The sequence below is a fragment of the Salmo trutta genome, chromosome 6 (genome assembly GCF_901001165.1).
Source record: "Salmo trutta chromosome 6, fSalTru1.1, whole genome shotgun sequence".
Classification (NCBI taxonomy): Eukaryota; Metazoa; Chordata; class Actinopteri; order Salmoniformes; family Salmonidae; genus Salmo; species Salmo trutta.
Genome location: NC_042962.1, coordinates 50619296 through 50636979, shown reverse-complemented (window position 1 = coordinate 50636979; position 17684 = coordinate 50619296). Strand labels below are relative to the sequence as shown.

Below are 17684 nucleotides of genomic sequence, written 5' to 3'. Positions count from 1 at the left end.
CATACTCACTGTGTGTGTGTGTGTGTGTGTGTGTGTGTGTGTATTTGCGTGTGTGTATTAAAAGAATACAGTGAATCCCCAGGACCAATCAAGCATTAGTGTAGTTAAGATCTGATTATCCCCTATGGGGCGTCGGTGGTTGTTGTTGATGATGCCTTTCATGTTGCTACATTGTTAACCCTAAAATCCGGTGTTGCTATGTCAAACGGTTTTGCTATATTTCAGTCTTCTGTGATGTATATAAAGGGAAATATTGAAATGCAAACTCAAAATGTAATACATTTCAACTCTATATCTGACACGGTGCCAGATGTCTTCTTTTTAAGCCCATAACCATGTGTGTGAGGTGTATACTTTTGCTTCAAAGTAGATTTGGTTAAGACTACCAAGAAACACTATGTGACCCTGATTCAGCCCACTGCAGTAAAAGGTTTAAATAAAGAAATGCACACATTTATAGTCAAATTTGATCTTTCAAAATATACATTTGAATGTTTTTCCTGTTTTGAACAGATATTTTGATACATTTCATCCAGCCACTTGTTATGAACATTTGTCTGCTATTCATTCAAAGTGTTGTGTTTCTGTGATACTCAAAGGCTGAGAAATTGGCGATTGAGCTAATCTGACATACTGACACGATTTAAAATGGCCAACGATATGGTCACTTGTGCCATCAGACTTTGAGCTCTAACTTTGGAACGCTATGGGCTGTCAACTCAGTTCTAATTACATCTGAAACATGACACTCTGGACTTGGTATGGAGACATTGACTAGAAGAATGTGCATTAACGTTTGATTTTTTTTTAAATAAAAAAATTGTTCATATGTTGTTTTCACCTCTTTCGACACCTAATAATCGTTAGAACCTTTAATCTACATCAGATTTTGACAAACAATTGATAAACCTTTAAAGCAAACTATAAAGATGAATGTTTCATTCACCACATCTGAATAGAACATAATAGAACATAATAGAATAGAGCAGGTATGTACAAGTGCTTTGTGATGTCTGCAGTAGATACTGCTGAACAGCTAGAATGGACCCATTATGGCTAACACTGGATTAACGTCATCCTTCACCGTGAGTGTGTGTGTATGTACCCCCCGTTAGCTAATGGGGATCATATGTGGAGTCAGCACAGAAACACCAAACAATTTACTTTCCCCACCCCACTCACAAACATCCTTGGCCTTAAACCCCTCGTCAGTGAGTTAAACACTACTCCTTGGGGAGGAAGAGTACAGCCCTGCCACCGTGTGTGTTAGAGATAGGTGGATGTGGTGGTGAATGGAGGGAGAGGCGAGAAGGGACAGGGAGAGAGGGAGAGAGAGGGAGAGAGAGCAGGAGGTATGGAGTGCACAGAGGGAGAGGGACAGCGGTAAAGAACGAGAAAGACAGAGAGAGAAAAGAAAGAGAGGTTTAGAGGCCCACAGAGGGGTAGAGGGGCCCTGTAGTTCTGGCAGAGGGGCGAGACTGTCAACAACGCATGTATCAAACCCCCAGACAACACACTCCGTATACACACACAGCCCCTGTTTTTGGTGTGTGTGTACGTACATAACACTGCATGTGACACCAAGAGCAGAGGTAAGACAAACATAATGCCAAGCAGAACCTTCTCTACTGGAGAGAGAGGGGAGGGAGGAGAGAGAGGGGTGAGGGAGAAGGAGAGAGAGGGGTGAGGGAGAAGGAGAGAGAGGGGTGAGGGAGAAGGAGAGAGAGGGGTGATGGAAAAGGAGAGAAAGGGGGAAGGAGAAAGAGAGAAAGGGGGATGGAAAAGGGGATAGAGGGGTGAGGGAGAAGGAGAAGGAAAGAAAGGGGGAGGAAGAAGGGGAGAGAGGGGAGATGGTGAAGGAGAGAGAGTGCAAAGGAGGGAGCAGGAGAGAGGGGGGTAGAAGGGGAGAGAGGGGAAGGGAGAAGGAGAGAGTGGGGGAGGGAGAAGGGGAGAGAGGGGGAGGAAGAAGGGGAGAGAGGGGGAGGGAGGAGAGAGAGGGGGAGTAGGGTAGAGAGAGGGAGGGAGTAGGAGAGAGAGAGGGGGTGGAAGAATGGGAAAGATGGGAGAGGGAGAAGGAGAGAGACGGGGAGAAGGAGAGAGAGGGGGAGGGGAGAGAGGGAAAGCGGTAAAGAGAGAGAACATTTAGAGAGAGATTGGGAGGGGGGATAGAATAGAGCATTATATATTCAGTCAACAAACATACCTCGGAAAGTAGTTGTGTGGTAATTTTACCTAAAACAATTTAGCAATTTGGGAAATAAAGCAATATCAAGACATTACCAGATAACCATTGCAGTAAGAGTTTGATGGAATTCAACATTTAAATAAAATAATGTTAAAAGCTGAGAACATCAGTGTACTGTCTGTGTAGCAGCAGATCACACCACAGTCTGTGTTCCTTTAATGAAAAATTTGTGTTCCGGGTGTGTGTGTGTGTGTGTGTGTGTACGAATGTGTGAGTGCGTGCGACTGTTAAAACCCTTCTTTAAGAGGACATGCAATCTGGATCCCATTTAACATCCATGTGTTTTTATTTCAGGGCTCTTAGGTCAGATGTACTTGACTCTGCTCCGACTGTTTAAAAGTTTGATATTATTGACACACAGTATCAAAACTTGTGGTGATATTTGACATTCTGATCCCAAAGCCTGTGTGTGTGTTTGTGTGCCTATGATATGACTGTACAGAGTTGTGTTCTGTCAGAAATAGGGCAGGTTAGGTCATAGACAGTTTCATAAGCCCAGTCTGACCTCTTTATACAGACACACACCATCTCTCTCTCCCTCTCTTTTTCTTTCTCTCCTTTAATCTCTCGGAATATTAGTCAACTCGCTCAAATTCCCACATCTCTCTCTTTCTCTCCCTCTGGATCCCCTTTGTTTTCCACTGGCTGATTACAACCACGCTGATACGATTCATATCTACACTTAACAAAAATATAAACGGAACATGTAAAGTGTTGGTGCCATGTTTCATGAGCTGAAATAAAAGATCCCAGAAATGTTCTATTCGCACATAAGCTTATTTCTCTCAAGTTGTGCACAAATTTGGTTACATCCATGTTAGTGAGCATTTCTCCTTTGCCAAGATAATCCATCCATCTGACAGGTGTGGCATATCAAGAAACTGATTAAACAGGATGATCAGTACACAGGTGCACCTTGTGCTGGGGACAATAAAAGGCCACTAAAATGTGCAGTTTTGTCACACAACACAATGCCACAGATGTCTCAAATTTTGAGAGAGCCCACAATTGGCATGCAGATTGCAGGAATGTCCACCAGAGTTGTTGCAAGAGAATTCAACGTTAATTTGTTTTAGAGAATTTGGCAGTACGTCAAACCGGCCTCACAACCGCAGACCACGTGTAACCACACCAGCCCAGGACCTCCACATCCGTCTTCCTCACCTGCGGGATCGTCTGAGGGGAGGGGGAGCTGAGGAGTATTTCTGTCTGTAATAAAGCCCTTTTTGTGGGGAAAAACTCATTCTAATTGGCTGGGCCTGGCTTCCCATTAGGTGGGCCTGGCACCCAAGTGGATGGGCCTATGCCCTCCAAGGCCCACCCATGGCAGCACCCTTGCCCAGTCATGTGAAATCCATAGATTAGGGCCTAATTCATTTATTTCAATTGACTGATTTCCTTATAAGAACTGTAACTCAGCAAAATCTTTGAAATTGTTGCATGTTGTGATTTATATTTTTGTTCAGTATAAAACAACAGCAGCCTGCCATTTTAGTTTCTGGAAATATGGTCCACCTATATGTTGTGGTGCTAAAACCCATGTACTTACATGGTAATTAGCAGGTAATCATTAGCGAGTAATTAGCATGAGCAGGTAAGGTGTAAATACAGTCCAGGTACACATTGTTGCAAAACACCTACAACTGATATACCTGTTTGCAGCTTGCAATAAAGTGGGGAGGATGGAGAAGATGGGTGGAAGAATTAATGAATGGGAGACAAGGGGAGAGGAAAGAAGAGGAGAGAAAAAGAGTCTGAAAAAGCAAGGAGAGGCAGCGTCATACAGAGGCAGTGGTTGTCTTTGGTTTTCCCCTCAGACAGTTAAAATAGGGGCGTAGAGAAACCAGGCAGTATGATCTTTAGAGAGATTACATTTCTATAGAAATAGAAAGTATTGAGAGAAAACAGAGATTAGAGAGATACAGGAGCAGGTAGACATTTCCCTTAACTCTAAGGCTGTGTTTACACAGGCAGGCCAATTCTTCTGATTGCTCAAAAGACCAATTAGTGGAAAAAGAATCAGATCAGAATTGGGCTGCATGTGTAAACGCAGCCTAGCTGGTCCCAGGTCAGACACTTGTTCAGTCCTATTAATGGTTATGATTAGAATGTGAGGTCGGGTAACCTGATCCTAGATCTGTAGTTAGAGGTAACAGCTATTCGGAGGTAGTTCTATCAGGTATCAGGAAGTGTGAGAAGCAAAATAGTTAACCACATTGATTAAATGTGCTACTACTGAAACTCGCACACTCTCTACTAGCTAGGTTGTGGTATTGACACGCTCATGTTAGAGCCCTGTTTCAGTAACCTCTTTCTTTCTTACTACAGCATTGAAACGGGGCCCAAGTCTTTGAGACGAAGCCATCTATAGGAATCCAGTGAATACTGATCCAGAAATCCAACAAACAGCCTAATTGGTGAGTCAAACGGCCTCATTCAATTAGCAATGAAACATGTGAATGTAATATTCTGAGAGGTCCTCTTCTGGAGTGATTGAAAATACAGGTCTGGCTCGATTGAACACAACCTGTTTGGAGTGTGTGTGAGATGTGTGTGTGTGCGTGTGTACATTAGGGTGAATACCTCTGAATTCCAGGAGTGGAGTTGATTTATAATTACCCTAACGAATCATCCTACCCTATCAGAAATATACACACATACACACACACACAGGCACACTCCCTTAACAGTGTGTGTGTGTTCTGAGAGGTATGTGGGCTCAGACCAATCGATACTGATGCTATGATGAGACAGTGATAGAGTTTGTGGTCTAGAGCTGAGTAGATACAAACACACTCTCCCTCACTCTCTTCCCTATTGGAGCAACACAAGCACACTGACAGGTCTGCCTAGCTAGACTGTGTTTGTGTCCTAGCTCTTTGCACTCTCTCTTTCCCCCTTTTTTTGGACAATGTGTTTGCTTATGTGTGTCCTTTAGAAAACAGTGGAGGTGGCTAACCCCAAAAATGACACATGCATGCAGTCAGTGTGTCCTTCCCACAGATGAGCAACATTTAAGCAGATCACTTCCCTCCTGCACACACACACCCAGCCACTGCACTGCGCCCCACACTCACACACATTCTTAAAGGGACAGGACACACACAGATCCCTCAACTTCATACTTGGTATACATGTACACATTTTATTAATAATTCCCCCACAAGACACATAGGCTGTGTTAGACAGGCACCCCAATTTTGATATTTTTTTCTTCACTAAATTGGTCCTTTCACCAAACAGATCAGCTCTGAAAAATATCTGATGTGAAAAGATCTGATGTGATAAGTCAAAAGACCAATTAGTGGCAAAATTATCAGAATTTGGCTTACTGTGTAAACACAGCCATAGAACTATATCTAAACAGGACACACAGAGCTGTTATATACCATTCCTGGCCGGAACATTCCTTACAGAGCATACAGCTACATGTGGGCACAGTAGTGTACTGTTAAAAGAGGCATGTTAGTGCTGTGCTTGATCAAAACCCTGCACACATCCATGTGGGTCTCCAAGCCCAGGAATGAAGAACACTGACCAGTCTATCATAATTTAGTTTGGCAAATAAACCAAAAAAGGTATATATCCCTTTAAGAAGCCCCCACCATTCTATAACAGGGGGAGCGTGGGTAAAACTCTGGAACAGCGACTGAAAAAAAGATCACCAACAGACGGTTTCAAGCTCCCCGCGACGGCAGCAGCCCCTGTTCGGATCGGCAATGTTGAGGATGGATGTAGCCTGCTAGAAAAAAAAGACACCGGGGCACAGTGAGAGAGAGAGAGAGAGAGAGAACACTACTGCTGTGTAGCTATGGAGATCGTAAGTGGTCGCTTTCTTTGACAGGTGTCGGAACCGGACTGAATAAAAAGTATCGAAACCAGCTTCAAGAATGTACGCCAAGGGGAAAGGTGCTGTTGTGCCCTCAGATAACCAAGCAAGAGAAAAGTAAGTGGGAATAGTACAATGTCACAAACACTAGCTAGAGACACTTAATGCTAGGATATCTACTGTTATCTCCAACGCTCACATACACCACCTTGCTCGTTGTCATAGAGAGGGTGCAGATTAGGATACGATATGCTCTCCGTAGTTGTTTAGGGTCTTTGTTTTTCAGGTTGTTTTCTTGCATCGGTGAAGTCTTGTAGCCCTCCCTAACAAGCAAGCAGTTATTGAGGGTTGATTGCTAGCCTAGCTAAACGTTAGCTTACAACCAAGGTATCCATTCCTACTAGTTTCATTCTCATCCGGTACAGTATATTATTAACTTCATGTATGACATTGGAGATATTAAACAACATTGGAAAATTCGTTTGTTTTAAAACTGTCTGTGCAATATGTTGCGTTTTAGAATTGAGTGGAAAAGATAATTCCTACCTCTGGGTATTGGGAACAATGCATTCGTGAAGATGCTTGTGTGTTTCAGGAAGCCTGGGATTAGTTTAAGGTGAAATAACGTAGCCGACTGATAGCTTTTACAAAGTTGAAACCAATGTAACCGGTTTTGTTTCAATGTCACAAAGGAGTGTCCAACGTTCCAAAAAGTAACTATTCGAACTCACTCTACGTTGTATGAATGTGTTCCTTCATACGCGAGTTACTGCTAGGTAGGCTAGGAGCTAGCTAGCGGCAAGTATGACAACTTTGTGTCCAAACAGTTTGTTTAGCCCTTATTAAAGAGTACAATACGTGTCCTTTATAAAACAAGGTTTTCTATCATTTAAAATTGGCCACTGTGCTGAGCATTTAGCCGAATAGTTGAGTTCTAAACGAGGTAGTGTGCTAGCTCAGATAGCGGTAGCTTACCTATCCCTTTGTCTGCTAGCTACGGATGCCGTTTTGTCCGTACAGGATGATGTTCCGCTGAACTGGCTGCTAGTACGACAGTAACTTTATCTTATCCACCCAGTGTTACTGTGTTGTTGCATTTATGTTTCGTTCCTAAACATGTTTGTCTCAACATGTGTTATTTGGTTTCTAAAGAGATTTCAAATGTGTATGGTATAACCTGCAGAACCAGATACTCATACGTATGCACTGTGAACAACACAACTACTAGGCTATTCGTACTGATTTATTTGAACTTTACTGACAAGCTGTAGATGGCTCTCTTTTTCCCGTGTCTTGCCAAATGTCAACAAAGCCGATGCCTCATTATATTTCCATACTTTACCCCACACATTTCAGTCCATATTTAAATAAAAACGGTTCTAAGCCTTGTCCCTTGGATGTGCAAATACATTGTCAACACATTTTGTCTGCTCCTTCTGTGTATGTCGCTGCTGTGCTTGATATGATTATGTTCATCTCTACAATCTAGCCTAATTGATTTTATGAATCAACCTCAGCACTTGAGCTCAGGGCAGACCGTAGCTTAGCTCAGAAGGCAAACTTTTGTTGATTTTCCTCCCCTCTGTCTCTATTGTTCTGCCTCCTTTCCTCCCCTCCCTCTCCTCCTCTGTCTCCTCTCCTTTCTTCCCCTCCTCTCCAATGCTCAGTTCTCCCTTCCTCTCTTCCAAGTCCTCATCTCCCTCTTCTGTGTTGAATTATTGAGTGTCTGACTGAAGCGGTTGCTCTGTGCTGTGAGTCGGAGCGGTGTGTGTGCGTGCGGTCGCTCTGAGCTGGAGCAATGTGTGTGTTTCTGTCTGTGAGAAGGAGCATGTGTGTCGGTGGGCTGGCTTATCCATGTTTAAAGAGGGGTTTTGTCTGCAGCCGCAGGCAGGATGTCAGGTGTACTGGTGGTGAACATTAGGAGGGAAGTTTGTGTGAGAGAGAAAGGGACTGAGGGAGGAGTGAGCTGTCCCTTTGCTGACTGTGTGCGCAGAGACACTACCTTCCCATCAAAACATCTCTCCAGTGTTGCAGCTCAAGAAACTCTCTTCCTCTCAATGCGTGAGCTTAAATAATGCAGCAGACCAGGTGCACATAGCCCCCCACCCTGTGCACACACACAGACAGGCCTCTCATCACACATAAACATTTCATCAGTGCCCTTGTGTGGGAGATCAGTAGTTTGATCGTTAACCATAGCCTTCTGTAAATGGCCAGGAGAAGACGTGGTGTGTATGTGAGAGAGTAGACCTACACTAACCAAAGTCAGTGGTGTAGTGGAGGGTAAAGGCAGTTTACCCACCATGCATGACACTTCTGGCTTGCCTCTGAAGCTAAGCAGAGGCACTCTTTCCTCTGGTCTAAATAAATAAAAATATCCCAGGGCAGTGATTGGGGACGTTTCCCTGTGTAGCGTGCCGTCTTTCGGATGGGATGTTAAAGATCCCATGGCATGTATCATAAGCGAAGGAATGTTAACCCCGGTGGCCAGGCTACATTTCCACACCTTTTGGGGGGGAAAATGCATTGAAAGTATTGGCAGCGTTACTTTATTCACCGTGAATGCTGATCAGTTTATGTGTGTGTGTGTGTTGTGTTGTGCTCAGGTGTGTGTGAGGGGCCAAACTGACCCAAGACTGACAGTAAACTTTACAACACCACCAGGCAGCCACAGACATTTGTGTGTGTTAGAACCACTACCTCTGACGTCCTGGCTCATAAATCACAGGCTCGCCTGTGTGAAGAGCTGCAACCTCACAATTACCTCCTACTCTTAAGAGGGTTCGTACTCTTCTCTGGCAGTGTGTTTGTCCTGTCTTACCAGTTGTTTTATCTGTGATCACAGGGTGGGAACACCCCTCAGCTATTTATGATCCTGTCCTGTGAGACAGCCCTTACGACTACACACACACACACCAGACCTGGATTCAAATACATGTATATTTTGTTACTCAAATACACAGAAAATAAGTATTTAAATATTTTCAAATAATATGGGCCAAATCAACTGCTTCTATTGTATTCACAAGCTGTTGCGTCTCAACTGATGGCAGGCACAACACAAACCTCAGATGATGAAAGGTCTAAGCTACAACATATGTGAATATAAAAAACAAACAAACTTGTTTTTGTAATTTTTTTTTATTATTTTTTTATCAAACTCAACCGTTTACCTTTTCTAGTGATGAAGACATGGCTGTCTCATGGTAAGTAAAATGGGTCAACTTTGAGCACCTTAATCTCCTGGATGTTTTGGTATTCTGGTGTAAGAAGTCACTTTCTGACCATTTAGGTCATGGTCAAACATGTATGGGAAGTTATTTTGTTTCAATCAAAAGGGATGTGGTCAAAAAGTTTATTGAATTTTGAAATACATGCCAATACCTTCCAAATGTATTTCCCCACAACATTCAAATATTCAACTACTTGTCTTTTCAAATAAAAAAATCTGAATATTTACTTAATGCATGTGAAAGTAATTCAGATATTTGAAATAGTATTTTGACCTAGGTCTGACACACGCAGGGCCAGCTCTAGCCTATTGGGAGCCCTAAGCGAGGTTTGATTGGGGGGGCCCCCCACCTCGTGGGCAAAACATTTGAGCGGACACATTAACCCATGTGGTATAGAGAGAATGCTGCAGTTTTAAAGCAATTTTTCTGCAGTTCTACATATTTAGCCTTTTTTTTTTTTTTTACCCTTTTAACTAGGCAAGTCACTTAAGAACAAATTCTTATTTTCAATGAGGGCCTAGGAACCGTGGGTTAACTGCCTTGTTCAGGGGCAGAACAACAGATTTGTACCTTGTCAGCTCGGGGATTTGAACTTGCAACCTTTCGGTTACTAGCCCAACGCTCTAACCACTAGGCTACCCTGCCACCCCTTCGCCATGGGGCAATTTTATATCAAATTTCATGCCATTCTACAAACTTTGCCATGTGGTAGAAAAAAAAGTTTTACAGTTTTCTGCAATTCTACCCATTTTGCCATGGTGAAATGTTTGCAGTTTTAAAGAGGCACTATGCAAAAATGTTTCTTAATTTCTAATAGTTCGCTTAATTTCCTTTTTACAAAACAAGCGAGGATATTGTAGAGACTCATTGTACCATCTAGACTGTTGTGAAGTTGTTTCCATAACCAAAAATAATTCATTTTCAGCTGTTTGAAACTGGTTACAAAAATGAAAGCAAAAGATGCAAAAATACAATTTAAATGGGAAGCATCGAAATAGTGCACATAGAACAGATACTTCTTAGGCTTTCAATGAGTGACAGATCTGTAACTCACGTTTCTATGACTTTTGTCGGGTCGCCCAAAAAGTTCCATATTGTAGCTTTTGAAGCAAATTTCCAGCAGTTCTACACTTTCTGACTTATGCCATGTTAACCCTTCTGAGCGGAATGTTCCTCTGGATCATGACCTCGGCGTGCTTTAATGAGTATAATGAAAACATCATACCTATTTTGAAAGTTCAGAAACTGCCCTTTGAAATGACAGAACACCTGTGAAAATGTATCTTACATGAAAATCTATGCCCCCCCCCCCAAATAACTGCAATTTACAACACTTTCTAATGAAAGGGCAAGTGACCAATGGTATTTAAAAATCATTCTATGGAATGTTCCTTGATCGGACACTTATCTGCATAGTATATTCAACACATCTGCTCCAAAACAAATGGCATTTAGTCTGACATATAAGCAAAGACATAAACAAGTAATATAATATTAATAAGACAATAACTTTATTGAAAGAATAACGTTAGGGAGTGTATTTTCATTCAAACCTGTAAAAAACTAAAGTTAAAGTTATCACCATCATAGCCATAACATTAAATACAACATTCATCTTAGGGATATTGTCATTGAGATGTATTTGGAATGACAGAATGTGATAAAGGCATAATACCAATTTATTGGCTTTTACAACTAACATTTTGTTCTGTACGTTATTACACTAGGCCAATCACGTGAGGAGTCAGAACGGGAACAATTTAAAAGCCCAACATTATTTTAGCCTTTACATGTCCTTTACATCTCCAAGGCCATGAGAGTCATGTCTCAAACATGTAGGCAGGCTGGCATGCAGGATATATGGGAACAGGAAAGGACAACATACAAGGGTGAGGAACATACACGAGAGAGTTATGGAGGAGCCAAGGTGGGGGCCTCTGGTGGGCAGAGGAGTCGGCTATCTCAGAGTAGCTGCGGTGGACCTGGAAGCTGGTATGCAGCCGGTGTCTGGTAGGACTAGGAGGCAAGGCCAGTGGGGGTTAAGAGGGGGGACCAGAAGGAAAGAAGGGGGGGGGGGGGGGGACAAGGGTGGAAGAGGTCTGGGGAGCGGCGTTGGAAGGCCGGGGAGCAACGCTGGGGAGTGTCTAGTACCTGTGGGGGCAGGGGGACGGGCATCAAGCATACTGTATTTCCTTAAGATCCCTAAACCAGCCTGATCTGGCAAGCTCACATATTTCACTGCAAGTGAAGTGAAACCAGTGTGAGCACAGTGGTCAATCTGGTTTAATTGACATTTGAGTCATTTAGCAGACACTCTTATCCAGACCGACTTACAGGAGCAGTTAGGGTTAATTGCCTTGCTCAAGGGTAGATCAAAATATATTTTTTGTCACGTAGTCAGCTCAGGGATTTGAACCAGTGACCTATCGGTTACCGGCCCAATGCCTCTACGGGCTAGGGGGCAGCATTGAGAATTTTGGAAAAAATATGTGCCCATTTTTAACTGCCTCCTACACCAACTCAGAAGCTAGAATATGCATATTATTGTTCATGTTTGGATAGAAAACACCCTAAAGTTTCTAAAACTGTTTGAATGGTGTCTGTGAGTATAACAGAACTCCTATGGCAGGCAAAAACCTGAGAAGGTTTCATGCAGGAAGTACCCTGTCTGACAAGGTGTTGTTGTTCTTGCTTCTGTTTATTGAAGAGTCAGGATCTTAGCTGTAACGTGACAATTCCTAGGGCTCCAATAGGCTCTCAGAACCCGGGAAAAACCTGAACGATGACGAGGCAGCCTCAGGCTGAAACACAGAATCCCCTTTTCCAAGTGTCCCATCAGAGGACAATAGAATTAGGCGCGCGCGCGATTCGACCCCGTGGAGTATTTTCCTTCGGCTGTTTAGCTAATTGCAGATTCCCGGTCGGAATATTATCGCTTTTCTACGAGATAAATTGCATAAAAATTGATTTTAAACAGCGGTTGACATGCTTCGAAGTACGGTAATGGAATATTTAGATTTTTTTTTGTCACGTTCTGCGCCATGCGCACGACCGTGATTTAGCATTCTGATAGTGTCTAGAACGCACGAACAAAACGCCGCTGTTTGGATGTAACGATGGATTATTTGGGACCAAACCTACATTTGTTATTGAAGTAGAAGTCCTGGGAGTGCATTCTGACGAAGAACAGGAAAGGTAAGACCATTTTTCTTATAGGAAATGTGATTTTGGTGAAGGCTAAACTTGCCGGGTGTCTAAATAGCTAGCCCGTGATGGCCGGGCTATGTACTTAGAATATTGCAAAATGTGCTTCATCCGAAAAGCTATTTTAAAATCGGACATATCGAGTGCATAGAGGAGTAATGTATCTATAATTGTTATGCTTTTTGTGAACGTTTTATCGTGAGTAATTTAGTAAATTGTTAGTAAATTCCCCGGAAGTTTGCGGGGGGTATGCTTTTTCTGAACGTCACATGCTAATGTAAAAAGCTGTTTTTTGATATAAATATGAACTTGATTGAACAGACATGCATGTATTGTATAACATAATGTCCTAGGTGTGTCATCTGATGAAGATCATAAAAGTTTAGTGCTGCATTTAGCTGTGGTTTAGGTTTTTGTGACATTATATGCTAGCTTGAAAAATGGGTGTCTGATTATTTCTGGCTGGGTACTCTGCTGACATAATCTAATGTTTTGCTTTCGTTGTAAAGCCTTTTTGAAATCGGTGTGGTTAGATTAACGAGAGTCTTGTCTTTAAATAGCTGTAAAATAGTCATATGTTTGAGAAATTGAAGTAATAGCATTTCAAACGTTTAAAAAATCGCGCCACAGGATTACACTGGCTGTTACGTAGGTGGGACGAATTCGTCCCGCCGGTCCCATAGAGGTTAAGTTGCTAGTCTACCTGCTGATTTAAAAAAATCTATATATTTTTTAACTAGCCCATACCAGTGACAAACTTAGCTATGTTTGACAGTACACAGAAAATCTAACTCACTTGTTTTGCCAGCTAGAAAGAAATAGCCCCAAAAATGTCAGAAACGGAGGGAGAAGCAACTTTCTTACCTCATCTGATCCACCTGGTGGTTTCCACTTTGAAGCTGTCAAAATGGCACTCAATCCACTCTCCTTCCAGTCATCTACCAGGGCACTGAGGCAAATGGAGGATTTGCTCCGTGACCTTTCATTTGAAGTAAAAAAGTAAACAAGTTCCCGCCCATAAAGCCCTAAACCATTAATATATCTAGTTGTAGATCATGTTGTCATGTGTAAATGGCAGTTTACAGAAATACATTTGGTGATTGGACGGCAGTGTTATTATGGCTTTAAACCATCTTTTAAACTATTATTATGGAATTAGAATGCTCCGGCTGGTAAGGTTTTTAATGATATCTGAATGAGAAAGACTAACAAAATCAATTGGGGACCCTAGGAACATACCTGGTTGGTATTTGGCCATGATTACTACAAGTTTAGATAGCTGACTAGATTGGTAAATTAATCAAAAAATTGTTAGCTGACATGGGTAATTTAGTGACTGACATAACAAGAGAAATTGCTGATGCATAACCAAATTTCGAACTTGCACCTTGTGTATTTTACTATTCTAACTCGCAACAGTAAGTTGAGGCCCCGACTGAGTTCCCCAAAACAACCTAGCGGCCTGGGGCCCTAAGCGACCGCTTACGCCTGCAGCTGGCCCTGCACACACAGTCAGCCTTGTTGTTCTAGTAGGTTTGTGTAATCCTCAACCAGATCTTTGCTAATGCTGACTCCTATGGCTTTTTCTATAGTTTTGCTAATGCAAAGTCCTGTTCTCCTCTTTTGCAGGTTAGCGTTGTACGTATATGAGTACCTGCTGCATGTAGGAGCACAGAAGTCTGCACAGACCTTCTTGTCAGAGGTAAGACGCGCGCACACCTTTCTGTCCGATGTCGTCCTACTTCTAGCCCGGTGGTCGCCAACTTTGGTCCTTCCCAATAAGTAAGGGACTAGAGTGAGAAAGGTGGAGAATGACAGAGGGGGAGACTGAGGTAGCGAGATGGTGGTAGAGGGAGACCGAGAGAGCGACGGGGAAGGACGGCGTTGACAAAGGGGTAGAACGAGGTGTAACTGTGTCTGAGGGCCTTGACTGAGAGGTAGGGAAAGAAGGAGAGCGAGGGAGAGCGCGGTCGCGAAAGAGGGACAGGGTTGACTGGCTGAGACAGACTGATTATGTGTTCTTAACCTCTAGGCCAGGGGTGTCAAACTCATTCCACGGCGGGCCGAGTGGCTGCGGGTTTTTGGTTTTTCCTTTCAATTAAGACCTAGACAACCAGGTGAGGGGAGTTCCTTACTACTTAGTGACCTTAATTCATCAATCAAGTACAAAGGGGGAGTGTGACCCTGCAGACGCCCAGCCCTCAGTGGAATGAGTTTCACACATACTCTAGACACACACACCCACACACACCCACCCTGACCGTCTCCTCTCCTGCTGAGTTTAGAACTAGACATCATGTTGCCTTCTCTCTTTCAGATACGATGGGAAAAGAATATTACGTTAGGGGAGCCTCCTGGATTCCTACACTCATGGTGGTGGTGAGTATCTCGGCCCTGCGCATCTTCTTGTGTTCACGCGTTTGTGTATTCCATTAGAATATCACCACCCCGTACCATTTACACTGGGATACATACGTGTGTGTGTGTGATAGCAAGTGAGAGTAGTATGGTGAATAACTTATGTACTGTACATAGATGTGGTAAAGGAGTCAGCGGAACGCAGATTGGCACACGTTCTAACAGGCCCACAATGTGGTTACTTAAGTCCGATTTCGATATATGTTAGCTGTTTTCGCCAAGTAACATTTAGAAGTGACTGCTAAATGCTAGCTCCCGTTCGTATAAGCTGGTTAGCATAGCTAGCATACAGAAATTGGTGGTGGTCAGTTGTTTTTAACTATATAATGCGATTGATTTGTAACGATGACATGAACATGTGTTGGTTGACATCCATACAAGCGTTATATTGAGATTTCTACCTCAACATAGTGTGAAATACACATGTAACAATAGCCTAAATGTAGGCAACTTTTCCTGGGGGGCAATGAGGAGAGTCGGGATCTTTCCCCCGCGGTCCTTCATGCGTTTCCATGGCAATTCAATTGCTTTGGTGGAGTTCGATTGACCTCTTTACCGCCTTTATTGGCTCATCAGGTGCTCCCTGACATGAACCCTCTTCCTCTATTTCCCGTTGCAGTGTATTCTGGGATTTGTATTGCGCTGCGCCGGACAGACGGGAGAACTGCGAACACTCCAGCGAGGCCAAGGCCTTCCATGATTACGTGAGTGACCGGCCCCAAGTGTGTGTGTGTGTGTGTGTGTGTGTGTGTGTGTGTGTGTCTTCGTCCCGCCTCTTCCCGTGTGTGTGGCTATCGTCAGTGTGTGGAGATAATGGAATGGAGGTCTTAATCCCGTAATCCCAGCACTGGGCCGGGGTTAAGCCAGGGATTTGTGGGTGGGTGTGTGTGTGTTGCAGCCCTGGCATCTGGCCCAGAGCAAGGGGGGCTTTCACATCCTCAGTGCCAGAGAGAGCTGGTTAACCGTGTGTGTGTGTGTGCATGCTTTGTGTGTTCTGTTTTGTCTTCCTTGGCTGGCAACTGTTTGAGTGAAGTGCCAGTTTGCCAGTCTCGAGGACCAGATGGGCACTCAAACACACAAGGTGTGTGTCTATATCCATGTCTAGCATTTTGGCAGGGGGAGCGTGCATCTCTTTCTGTGTGTGTGTGTGTGTCTGTGGGCTCAGACATGCTGTTTTCTAAATCCATAGAAAACTAATTATTTAGTTCTCCTGTAACTCGCTTTGCCTTCTTCCCTCTCATTTTGCCCCCTTTACTCTCTCATCTCTCTTTGGGGGGATTTACCACTCTTCTCTCCCTTTTTCTTTCTCTCTCCCTCCATCTTCCAGTGCTTGTTTGTCTTACCATTGAAAAGGTCAATAATGTGTTGAGCACCGTGTGTGTGTGTGTGTGTGTGTGTGGGCTGGATAGATCAATTCCATTCACTATCGGTGAGCCACATACCACATCGCCCAATCAAATCATCAGTTTTGATTTGTTGATTAATTACTCATGGTGGTGGATTCCTATAGGCTGAGCCAGACATTAACCTTCCCCTGTGGTGCTTCCTGTCACTGTGTGTGGGAAGGTGTGTGTTGACATGTATTTCTGTTTGTGTGGGTGAGTGATAGTCAACCATGTAACTGTATTGATGTACAGTTATTTGTCATTGATATTTAGGATTTGTCTGTGTTTTGTCTGTCAAGCATGATGCCAGTAACCTGGTTAATGGTATTTCTATACGAACCTTGCCCTCTGATATGATAGGTGGAGTTCTCACCATATTGCCTATATCTATCCAATTATTTCATATCCACACAAGTGGCTAGGGCCTGGTTAGAGGTTGTTACTGAAAACTCGTCACTCTCTCTCTCGGTCTCTTTCTCCTACCTCCCTCTTCTCCCCCTCTCTCTCTCTCTCTCTGAGAGGGGGATGCTAGAGGGACAGGGAGCAAAGGACCAGTCTCCATAGCAACAGCTTCGACTAGCTACTGCAACAGAGATGAGAGAGGGGGAGTGAGCAAAAGGAAGTGAGAGCGACGGGGGAGAGAGGTTAGGGCTGGGGGAGGAGAGGAGAGGGTAGGAGAGGTTAGTGCCGTGGGAGGTGGGGGAGGTGAGGGCCGTGGGAGGGAGGAGAGGTAAGCGCCAGGAGAGGAGAGGTGAGGGTAGGAGAGGTTAGTGCCGTGGGAGGGAGAGGAGAGGTGAGGGTAGGAGAGGTTAGCACCGGGAGAGGAGAGGGTAGGAGAGGTTAGCGCCGTGAGAGGGGAGGAGAGGTAAGCGCCGGGAGAGGAGAGGTGAGGGTAGGAGAGGTTAGTGCCGTGGGAGGGAGAGGAGAGGTGAGGGTAGGAGAGGTTAGCGCCGTGGGAGGGGAGGGGGAGGTGATGACTGTGGGAGGGGGAGGTGAGGGCCGTGGGAGGGGGAGGAGAGGTGAGGGTAGGAGAGGTGAGGGCCGAGGGTAGGAGAGGTGAGGGCCGAGGGTAGGAGAGGTGAGGGCCGAGGGTAGGAGAGGTGAGGGCCGAGGGTAGGAGAGGTGAGGGCCGAGGGTAGGAGAGGTGAGGGCCGAGGGTAGGAGAGGTGAGGGCCGAGGGTAGGAGAGGTGAGGGGCGTGGGAGGAGGAGGTGAGAGGAGGAGTACAGATGTTTGGAGAGGGTTAAGGGGAATGAGCCGGGAAGGAGAGCAAGATGGAGGGAGACCCTATGTTTTCTCCAGGGACTCAGTGGCCTGTTCATGGGCAGCATTAGCATAAATGTATAAAGACAAGGTGTGTGTGTGTGTGTG

At 44.2% G+C, this 17684-nt stretch overlaps 1 protein-coding gene and 1 long non-coding RNA gene across 5 annotated transcripts in view; one reads left to right on the top strand and one right to left on the bottom strand.

The window, feature by feature from the left end:
- The first annotated feature begins 4500 nt into the window (after positions 1-4500).
- The window catches only part of LOC115196172 (single-stranded DNA-binding protein 3), a 20975-nt gene continuing 7791 nt past the window's right edge, over positions 4501-17684 (top strand). Inside the window, exons 1-5 of one of the 4 annotated variants that reach the window (XM_029756797.1) lie at positions 4501-4662; positions 5864-6191; positions 14141-14213; positions 14829-14890; positions 15549-15633. In XM_029756797.1, coding sequence (XP_029612657.1) covers positions 6136-6191; positions 14141-14213; positions 14829-14890; positions 15549-15633 — 276 coding nt within the window. In that variant the 5' untranslated portion in view covers positions 4501-4662; positions 5864-6135. Of the gene's footprint in view, positions 4663-5402; positions 6192-9251; positions 9281-14140; positions 14214-14828; positions 14891-15548; positions 15634-17684 lie in introns of those variants that run through there. The other 3 variants (XM_029756799.1, XM_029756800.1, XM_029756801.1) reach the window with 3 other exon arrangements.
- LOC115196189 (uncharacterized) lies at positions 6359-7122 on the bottom strand. The gene is made up of 2 exons (XR_003878809.1): positions 6621-7122; positions 6359-6397 (listed from the first exon to the last, which is right to left on the bottom strand). It is a non-coding gene; the product is annotated as an uncharacterized LOC115196189 (long non-coding RNA).